This window comes from Metopolophium dirhodum, chromosome 1 (genome assembly GCF_019925205.1).
Source record: "Metopolophium dirhodum isolate CAU chromosome 1, ASM1992520v1, whole genome shotgun sequence".
NCBI lineage: Eukaryota > Metazoa > Arthropoda > Insecta > Hemiptera > Aphididae > Metopolophium > Metopolophium dirhodum.
The window spans coordinates 25,324,165-25,335,929 of record NC_083560.1 but is presented as its reverse complement, the minus strand read 5'-3'; the positions used below and the strand labels follow the sequence as shown (position 1 = coordinate 25,335,929).

Genomic DNA, 11,765 nt, shown 5'->3' with positions numbered 1-11,765 from the left:
ATTGAACACTCATTTTTTCAAAAATAATAAATGTTTAAAAAAAAAATTGAATAATAAATTGCAAATGTTATTGTAAAACTTTCTATTGGATAACAATTATTTTTTTTGTATTTAATTGCTTACTGATTCTACATACTTTTAAAATTATTAAAAAAATAAATTATCAAAAAAAAAATGTACGTTTGGGTATTTGATATTTTAAAATCTTATTTTGATCGTTTATTACATATTGATGGTTTTATGATAGAGCCAAATATTTTTTATAAATAATTAAGAAAATCAATTTTTAAAATTTCAAATGCCTATAAATAACATTGTATTCAAAAAGTTCTTGTAAGATTGATGATGTACTTTTTAAAAACTTATTATTCCAGAAATATTATTTACTAATAAAAACGATAAATATTTTGAGATATCCATGGCCTTATTGCATTAATAATTTAATTATCTACGTAACTATTTATATTAACATTTTTTTCTAATAATATATAATTACTAATCACAATAATATTATTAGAATCTCAGCGGAGCGATGAAGACAATGACTGCAATAATTTATGATGAATTTTTTTATGTGTCTTAATACATGATAAAAAGTTGAAATAATGCTTTGATTTTCAACTTCAGTATCTTTTCTAGTGGGGAATTGAATCTAAATGGTAACATGAAGAGTATCTCAGTAGTTTTTAAAAGTGAGGAGGAAATAAAAAAAAAATTAAATATAATATTTTGGTGTCAGAGTAATTGAAAATATGAATTGTAAAATGAATCGACAATAGTAAATATTACAATTGTAAAGTTAATTTAAAGCAAAAAAATTATTATGCAATTAGGAATTATTCCTACGGTGGAATCCAAGAAAACTGTGGTGGTTGTCCTCCAACAATTTTTGCTGTCAGTTAGGTATACCTAATGTTTTGACAAAATTAAAGGCTGTTTACTGTGATTAATTTGAATTCTAGAGAAAAATGTCTACAAATCGTATGGAACACTTTGAATACATATTTTATCTAATTTAATTTTAAACTGTAATAATTGAAAACTTGAAAATGTGGTTTCTATCAAATCATAATCGTAATTAAAACAAAAAATTCAAAATATTAAGTATTTCGTACAATTAATAGTTTTCTTACTGCTAATTTTAAATCTTTTTTAAAAAATAAAATCAGAAATAACAATAATTTTGTCAAAACAATAAGAGAGTTCCCGTAAAATTCGTGTGTTGAATTTTATAAGGTTATCGCATTATTGACGTGAGTACGAGAGTGCCATTCTCACATTAAAAATTATAAAAATAGTATAATACGGATTATGTAATAATTATTTACAACTTAGAACTAACATAGATTCCAGGCGGCGATGACGAGATTAGAAATTGTCTAATTGTGGTCCCTTAAATAAAAGCCACAGCGAGGCTGTTTCAATTCAAATTGCCACTACCACAACTATGTACATTTAAAAATTGAATTTAAAATTTAAACATTAAAAATATTAATGGTTATAATTATAAATACATTTTATACTATTTATGTAGGCACCTAGTTTTTAACTTAAATCATTTTTGTTATAAATATATAACACAATAAATATATTTTTAATGTTGATAACTTTATTTAAAAAGGTAGACAAGACAAGTGGTCACTGTAATGTATGTGTTGAATTTAAATTGAATGATAAATCAATTCAAACAGAAATCGATTCTGAATGAAGACGGCCTTACATAACATGTCAGATTATTTTACTATTTCAATAATTTTAATAGTTTTATGATTTTATTACTAATAAAGTCATTTTTTTTACTATAAGTTATACATTATTATTCTTTATTGAAACATAATATCTAGTTTCATTCAAATTTCAACTTTTAATATCTATAAAAAAAACCTGTTTAAATAAACTTTCAGACTTCTAATGAGAAACCTTGTTTACAATTTCAACCTTAAGCTATAAATATTGAACATTTTAATTTTTATAAATTTCTACAAATAGTTATAATTTACAATTTTTTGTAAATTTGTTAAAATTTAAATTTAAAATTCTTTTAGAAAAAAATACATATCTTTAACATTTTTGAACTGCAATCACAACAACTTAAGAAGAAGTATAATTTGTTTTATTGAAATTATTGATAAAAACTATCTTTTTTTGTGTCACAGACCAATAATAATTATCATAGAAAAAAAATGCTTCGTTTTTCTACTTTCAGAATGGTTTTTGGTTGTAAATTCAATCTACTTTATAGACTGTGGGATGAAAACTAAACAATGTTCAGTACTTTTCAAATCATCAAGAATTGAAAAAAAATAAATACCAACATTTGTTATTCTAAATCAACTCTAATCTTTAATTTAGTAACCCCAGAGATTGTGTCAAATATTGTGTCCAAGAACATTGCATATCACACAAATCGACTATAGGGTTATTTTATTTCCTAGATTTTAAATTTTTAGTTTTTACCGATAGTTATTTTATATTGTGGGTATTGTATTTGACTGTCATATTATGATCGGTGCAAATTAAAAAATGTTTTGAAATATTGTTGAACGCTGTTGTAAAACTCGCTAGTAATTCTATAATATCACTTGTGTTTATTTATTAAATATTTTATCGTATGTAATAAAAGTTTTCGTTATTCGAAATAGACTGCACTCATCGATTTCCAATGCAGTATAGACTTATAATTAATTTAGTATTTCGTTTTTTAAAACGCATTTACCTGGTATTCTCGATAACAACCATTGTATATTGAAGTTAATTATTATAATAAATAAATAGTATTATAAAAAAAATGCGGGTTAGTGCAGCAAGGTAGAATATGTCAGCAGTGGTGAAAGTTTGTATATCGTCCCTTCGGTCCTCTGACAGGATACCTATGTTTATTATTACAGTATTCGAATAAAAAACTATTCTGAGCGGACGAAAGAAAATGTATGGATCAGAAATACCTAAGTGGCCATTAATTGTATATAATATACCTAGTGGGAATTAGAGGTGAAACACCAATATCAATTATTACAGAGATCCTCTAGTAAAATTGCCACTTAAAGTAAATAATTTACAGTTATTAATATTATCATGTATAAGGATCTAGGTTGTTTTTTTAAAATTTAAATACTTCTATAAATGAAAAGTTTAATGCATGAATATTAGGGCTTATTTATTTAAGTTGTGTACGAAATATAAATATTGTCGATGTATGTTTATTTGATGTGGGTCTACTATTAAAGCTACTATAAATTTAACTGCTACCGCATTTTGGTTTTTGAGCAAAGTAAAGATTCAAGATGCATTATATTAGTTTAATAATGATGTTTAAATGTTTAATTTGTTTATTGTCTTGTGTCCAATAGAAAGGATGTTATAACCTCCACACAGTCATTTTTTTAGCAGTCCTATTTGTTATTAGATCTTTTAAAGTTTATAATTTAAACAAGTTACCTAATTTTTTTGTATTCTCCTGGACCGAAATCTCCCCTCTCCTTTACACCAATGAGTTGAACATTTAATTTGTGTTGAAAGCCATGGTACAAAAATAAATAATAACAATATATTTTAATATATTATTTGACTATAACAACTAGTGTTTGTGAAATATATTTTGTAATATTATTGATAAAAAGTTATTTATTTACTATTATTAATACGCTGTATCTAGGTTGAATTAATTTTACAAGCTATTTTTATAATTTAATATTTAAGCTAATTTTGTTAGAAAATAAAATGTTTTCTTAAAATCCGTGTAATTAAATTATTTTACATTTTAACAATATTTTATATCATATTGTTTGAGCATAATGATTAATGACGATTTCAAAAATTTGTGTTTATTTATAAAAATATTTATCTACATTCTCAGATTTGGATATTTTGTACTCTACTCAATTATTGAATAGATATTTTAAATATTGTACATCAACAAATATTTGTGTGTATTTTAAATACTAACTACTTTATTGCATTGAATATTTTTATTAAATAGGTAATTTATTTCTGACTCTTAATTATAAATATTTAGAACTAAGTATATTTTATTACTACAAAACTAAAATTTTATCTTTTTTAAATAATTAATAATTTAGTATGGGACAAGGGTAGATTAGATTTAGTCAATTATGGTTGATTATAAAAAAAAAATATGGCTCAAATTCTTTTTTATATACCTAAGTACTTACTATTTGAGTAATAATCAAATACATTACCAAACATGTATTTTATTAGTATTTTAAATATGACCTCTTTTTATAAACATTTAAAGTTCATAATATTATTATAAAATATATCAAAAACACAAAAACTTACTAATTATTTTGTAGCTAAAAAATTACTTGCATAATATTTTTTCCGAAACTTGAAATTTTAGTTGGGAGTGGCTCACCGTTTTAAGCAAAAAATAAAATAAGGTAAACATTTTTAAATTTTTTTTAGCAACATTGAACATTTTAAACGAGGTTTCATATAAGTTTTTAAGAAAAAAAATCAAAGAATATATAAAGTTTTAATATCTTAATATAAGCTATTCTGTGCAATCAATCGCCACTTCTGATAATACGTGTTTTTCGTCGAGTACAAAAACCTATTTTTCTGTGCCTACAGAAAACATTTCTTATATTTATATGGTGTTAGTATCATATTGTACCGTCAGTACAATAGGGTCGTGCCTATACACAAAAATGGTAAATTGTACAGGAGAGCGTTTTTAATATTTAATAGCTTACAGACTACAGTAATTTGTAAGTTATCTTCAGCCACATATAAGTATGACAAATTGTATTCGAAAATTTCTTGTAACTTTGATGGTGTTAGGGTTTTAAGAAGTACATACTTCTTAAAAACTTAAATTTACCAGAAATAGTAATTATTTATACAAACAATAAATATTTTGAGATTAGGTTATTGCATTGATTATTTTAATAACTTACTATTTAATATTTATATTAACATACTTTTCTAATAATAAATAATGACTGATGACAATACTATTATTATTATTGTATTTTATACATAATATCATTATATTCTGAGCGGTCTGATGGTGATCCGTCATTTGATCCGGTTCATGGCACCCGCAGAAAATTTATCAGGGGGGGGATGGCATAATATCAAACACCAAAAATACATAAAAAAAGTCTATTCCTTGTAAACTAAAAATGAGTTATAATTATATGAAACCAAACACCAAAAAGTACATTAAAAAATATATTCCTTTAAAACTAAAAAATGTGTTAGAAATATATGCTATTTATTCTATTTAAACTGAAGTCTACGTGGTTGTTCTATTGCAAACCTTGTTATTGACTTAACTGTTCAATGAATTTTTCTTTTCTTATATTTACTCTTTCACGATGGACACTTAACATACATAGGACATTTAATCGGTCTTCAGCCAAGTTTTAACCCTTCATAAGTGCTAAATGACCTTTCGTCTGCACAATTTGTAGCTGGCAAAGATAGAAACATTTCTAATGCAATTGTAATGCCAGGGAAAAATATTTTGGTATGTTCTAGTAAATCAATTATGTCCATACTTTGGCAGTCATTTTTTGCCATAAACTATACCAACTTTCACTTTCAGCTAACAGATTTTCAATTTTATAAAAATTATAAATATTAGTTATGCTTTCAGTGTAGGATTTTTATATACAATGCTGGATGAAGGCGTTGTAGTGAAAAAGCAATAATATTATTATTCCTAATTTCAGTTTCAAATTGTAATAGTTTTTTTTTCTATAGATATTAATAAAATGTAAATCGTTGGGACAAAAGGATAAAAATGTAATACAAGGCTCTTAATATTATATTGTTACAATGACAGTTGAAAAATATTAAAAATACAAAAAAATTAAAATAGTAAAAATACACATCATTGTCCCGTTATACTGTTCTTTCCGGTGCTTTTGAAAACAACTGCACATTTTAAATGACCTTTTGAATGCACCAACTAGTTTCATTTCCAAAAAAAAAGGTACTGAAGTTTAAATCAAAGAATTATTTCAACTAATTATTGTGTATGAACAAAAAAAAAATTAAAATTAAAAAAAACACATTTTTGTAAATACCTATACTTACATTGTAAGTACCTATCGAGTATCTAGTATCACGATACTACAAAGCCTAATAAACCTAACTAATATCTAGTATCGCAATACTGATTTTTGAGTACCTTATGGACCTGAGTGTATTTACCCTGTGGTGGATTTTCACCCTTTTTTTGTCTACGCTTAATAAATAAAATGTATTTCAAAGGTATTTTATTGAAAAATCGCAATACTTATCCACTCTGTTGTCTATTTTAAACTTATGCATGCAATTTATTTTTGTAACCGATATTTTAAAAGACCTGTTTTTAAATAATTTTAATCAAATAATTAATATAAAAACATATACTACGTTAATTGACCCAAAGTTATTATTTTAATCACATTATAAAAACATGATTGGTAGGAATTAAAAAATAAATTAGAACACCAATCTCAAATGTTTAAATTTACCTGAGAATGTATTTAAATACTTGATATAGTTATTATTATTATTAATATTTAAATATCTTCTATAGTGTTGAGTGGTAGCCATTTAGAACTTCCAATTCATTTTTGACCTTGAGGTTTCTTTCCAGGTTGAACCAGATGCCAGATGCCAGACGCCAATAATCAGTTTCAAAATATTGTCCATAATTTTGACTTGCCTTGTATCCTTGAGAGTCATTTGAAGCACTAAAACAATAAATTCAATAATTGTACTGAATTTCAATTACACTACTGTAGTATTTTATACTAACCAATAATCACACAGTTAAAATTAAAACTGTAATAAAATAACATTTCACAAATATATTTGTTTAATACCTTAACCTAATCTATGAAATTAAATACTAAACTATTTTATACCTACCTTAAAAATAATAAATAGTAAAGAATATTATGTAATAATATAATTAGTTAAATAAAATATTTATAGCTCTTTTACGTTATTTTTATTTAATATTATTAATTTTTTATTTATTATTCAACTTTTATTATACATATTTATTATAACTAATTATTTTTCATTTTTAAAAATATAATTAAATCACAATTACTTTAGTACCAGTACAATACATAATTTTTTAATAGGAGAGGATATAACAGGGGTGTCCAAACGAAGCTCGCGAGCTGCATGTGTATCTTAAATCAGTTTTGTGTGGCTCTTGAACTAAGCTTAGACTAAAATTAATAAATATTACTCTGTTAGAATTGTAAGATGGTGTTTTTATCTCCATCGGTTTTGTATCATTACAGTTGTTATTATAGATTGAAATAGCGGCGGTAAAGGTGATTTTTAGTTTGTGTAGCCAAAATTGTGGAGCATATGTCAAAATGAAGAAAACTACCCACTAACAAAAGAGTGTGCTAAGACTGCCAAGAGGCTTATTCCAATTTTTGGGACTACTTATGTATGTGAATCATTGTAAACAACGCTTAAATAGTTAAATTCATTAAATCTAAATATAGTAATGTATATGTGAAGGGTAAAAAATAAATTGATATAGAATTAAAAATGTGTCTTTATTTTATAAACATCACTTACAGTGTGGCTCGCCTCGAATTAGCTTTATAAATTTGCGTTTACCAAAATTAAGGTGAGTAGCTATCCTCGGGATATAATATCAATATAACTCATTGTACCTAATGTTCCTATTACATATGTAACTGGGAAGTACCTATTGTTTTTTGATAAAATAAAAAAACTATTTAGAAAATTTCTTTTAAAGAATTAAAAATAATAATAGTATTTTTAATGATTTTAATCATAATATAATAATTATTTCAATTTTAATATTTATACAATTCATTTTTTCCACGGGAAAATTATTTTTGACATGGAGGGGGGAACCTATTGCTAATTCCCATGTGGGAATTACAGCACCAAGTAGATAATAGAGTTGTGTACAGAACTGCGGAGTTTATGTTATTAGAATACAAAAAGGACCTAACCTCAGTAGTTAATATATTAGTAAAACACATACAACTTAATAACAGAGTATGCAAGTAATCAATTTAGAGATCACTTTATAGTGTCTATAGTTTCAAATTAACAAATTGATATTATTATTTGTTAAATTAGTATTGAATAGTTTATTGTTATACATTTGAAAATGTATTGTGAAATAAATTAAAAAATATCAAACAATCTTACACATGACGTTTTGATTTTGGTATGACACTGCTAACCTTAATGGGTTTGGAACCAAGGCCTGGAAAACCATTCATATTGTTAAGACAGTGTTCTTGCTCTTCTTTGCTGCCAAAATCAATAAAACCATATCCTTTACTAAAACCAGAACTGTCCAAGACCACTGAAAAATTATAACTACATATTAAACTACTATTATAGTAAAAATGGGATTTTTAAATGAAATTTTTAAGTAGGTATGGTAATCATATTATTTCAAATTATTATTATTACCTTTAGCTGTACGTATAGATGGATAGCGATAAGCAAACGTCTTATATAACTGATAGTCATCTACATCTGGGCTAAGTTTACCTAACCACACAGAAAAATCTGTACCACTTGCAGTAGTTTTTCCAAGACTTCCAGCATGGTTGAGTTTAAATTTCACAGGCTGTAAATAATATTTATCAAAAATTATTTATGTAATTCTAAATTCTATAAACTTTATTTCCAAAAAATATCTAAGGAATCTATTAATTAATTAAAAATAGTTATGTACACTATTTAACATTTAAATAATAATTACTCATATTTAATTCATCTTTAAATATTACAAAATTAACATGGTACAAAAATGTAAAGTATAATGCATTGTATTATAATAATATTATTTGAATATACATTTTTAATTTAATATTTCAAAGCAGATTATTATTTGGAGTATTTCCATCTGATAAAAATTGAAATTAATTAAAACACATAGAAGTCTAGCAGCAAGCATTTATTATGATTTATGTTTTGTTGGGCAGACATACTTATATTAATTTATTTTGTAGATTTCAAAAATATTTTAAAATAATATAGGTAATGCAGTTAATCTGCGGTAGTTGCAATAACAAAATTGAGTTTACTGAACAATTATTCGGGTAGTCGCTTATCATGGTAACCATTAAGTCTCATTACCAAAGCAGCTTACTACCTGTACTGCATAAATATTATTATTTTTGAGTGTCATGTTGTACTAACCTATAGAGCATTAGTATATAAAAAATATACATACTTATTTATTCTTTAAGAAGGAATGAATCCACTGAACAAGTTTGTGTTGGTTCTATGAGTTTGCAATTTGTTAATATTAATATATGTTATTGTCTGTATTATATTTATAACTTTAATTACATACAATGGCATACACAGGGGTAGGGTTCTAGCGTCCTAGGGTTTTAGCCCCCCAGAAACTTCTTTTTTTCTACAAAAAATCTTATTTACCATTATTTTTATACACACAGATCAATTTTGGTCATTTTTAATAGATGTGAAATAAATTGTTCAATATCATGCACATGTTAATAATCATTGTTTTAGTTTTTTTTTTTTTGTTGGTGTAGAACATTGCTAAACGTCATAATCAATGGTGTATCATGGTCTTTCGGTTATTACATCCCGAAGAGGCTCTATAGATGACCAGATTAAATACTGTAAATGTAGACTAAATTTGGACTAACTATAATTTGTTATATAAAAACTGTTGAGGAAAAAATTATTTAAATTATTTACTCATATAAAACCCTAACCGAACAAAAATCCCTCGACGCTATATATGGGTACTGCATATGGGTATATATCTGACTATATTGTATATACATAGATATAGAAATAAATGTATGAATAAAACCCTTGTTTTTGCTAATTTTTCAATAGTAAAATTACCACTAGACTTGGCTCAGTGATTACCAAACAAGATAACTAAAAACCAAAATTACAACTTACTGGATTAGTACCAGGTATATATTTTCCATTGAGTTTTTGCATAACAGATACTGGATCATAGAAATCAACATATGCGTAGCCAGCATTTTCCCCAGTATTTTTATTGCGAATCAACTTAACATTCTTTGGATATTCTCCCATCTTTTGAAATGCACCTGTGATGAAACTTTCAGTCATATAAGGTTCCACCTAGAATAATAATAGGTACTTCATAAGTAAGTAATGATTATAAATTACAAATTATTTCATAAAACATACGTTCCCCATCCATATGCTTAAAACCTTTTTTTTAGGAGTTGATACTTGTGGCTGTTGGACTGGTACAGTTGGCCTTATAAATGTTGCAGCTGTTTGAGTTGGTTGTGGAGTGCTGTAAGCCGATTGTTGGTTATAATTGTACATTTGATAGTTATTAGATGGAAATTGCTGATATTGTTGAATGTACTGAAAATACTGAGGAGTGTACTGATTGGTATACATTTTGATTAAAATTATACAAATGAAAGAACAGTAAGAAACGATCAATTAATTATTGAAAAATTATTTAGATGTCACATGCAAACTCCAAATATCCAACAATGAGAATAAAAATTAAACACAACAACATAGGTAACGTAATGTTATCACACGCGCACTACGCGGTTAGCCACGACAAGGGACGCCACCGTTGACCGCGCTGCAGGACGCGTGATAAGAACCACTAGGAACGGGCCTCGGGCACTTGTCCCGAAATTTCATGGGAGAAAAAAAATTAAAAAAAATTAAAAAAAAACCAACCAGCTCATCCATGTGTGCCAACATAGAAACCTAAATTCCCTACAAACTATACAAATGGTGTTACCAACCCAAGAATTTTAGTTATATATTTATGAGAAAAATTTATTTTAATATTCAAATATTATTGTACAATTATGGCGTGGTACAATTATTATTGTATAATTCAAAAAACTTAAAATATCAACATTTCGGAAAAACGAAAAGCAAGACTTTCTAAAGAATGCTGATGAGATCAATTTGATCTCAGAGGGAAATCTTCATAGCACCTTCGGATTCTGGACAAAACGCAAATGAAAATAGGAAATTTCGAAATTTTGAAAATCTCTCTTACGAGTTGTTTTACGCGGAAACTGTACGGTTTTAGGCCATTAAGCATATGAGTTGATTTATTCCTCGTACCACTGTCCACAAAACGTATATTTTGGATTTTCGAAAATATCAAAATTTAAGATTTTTTAGACATCGATACAAGTAGTCAAGATTTTTAAAAACCAAAAATATCAAATATCAACATTTCGGAAAAACAAAAAGCTAGACATACTAAAGAATGCTGATGAGATCAATTTGATCTCTGAAGGAAATCTTCGTAGCACCTTCGGATTCTGGACAAAACGCAAATGAAAATAGGAAATTTTGAAATTTTGAAAATCTCTCTTACGAGTTGTTTTACGCGGAAACTGTACGGTTTTAGGCCATTAAGCATATGAGTTGATTTATTCCTCGTACCACTGTCCACAAAACGTATATTTTGGATTTTCGAAAATATCAAAATTTAAGATTTTTTAGACATCGATACAAGTAGGTAGTCAAGATTTTTAAAAACCAAAAATATCAAATATCAACATTTCGGAAAAACGAAAAGCTAGACATACTAAAGAATGCTGATGAGATCAATTTGATCTCTGAGGGAAATCTTCGTAGCACCTTCGGATTCTGGACAAAACGGAAATGAAAATAGGAAATTTTGAAATTTTGAAAATCTCTCTTACGAGTTGTTTTATGCGGAAACTGTACGGTTTTAGGCCATTAAGCATATGAGTTGATTTATTCCTCGTACCACTGTCCCC

General features: G+C 26.2%; 1 protein-coding gene across 1 annotated transcript; it reads right to left on the bottom strand.

Moving 5' to 3' along the window:
• Window positions 1–6,547: 6,547 nt before the first annotated feature.
• On the bottom strand, window positions 6,548–10,401 carry LOC132937278 (tRNA selenocysteine 1-associated protein 1-like). Its single transcript, XM_061004117.1, has 5 exons — window positions 10,180–10,401; window positions 9,922–10,110; window positions 8,443–8,602; window positions 8,173–8,332; window positions 6,548–6,710 (listed from the first exon to the last, which is right to left on the bottom strand). The coding sequence occupies exons 1-5, from the start codon at window positions 10,399–10,401 to the stop codon at window positions 6,548–6,550; spliced, it is 894 nt and encodes a 297-aa protein (XP_060860100.1).
• Between the last annotated feature and the right edge of the window lie 1,364 nt (window positions 10,402–11,765).

Coding starts and splice junctions, on each gene's coding strand:
- LOC132937278 (XM_061004117.1), bottom strand. CDS start 10,401: ATGTATACCAATCAGTACACTCCTCAGTATTTTCAGTACATTCAACAA. Junction 10,111..10,179: donor TAAGCATATGGATGGGGAAC/GTATGTTTTATG, acceptor TTATTATTCTAG/GTGGAACCTTATATGACTGA. Junction 6,711..8,172: donor CCAAAATCAAAACGTCATGT/GTAAGATTGTTT, acceptor TTATTGTTTTAG/TGCTTCAAATGACTCTCAAG.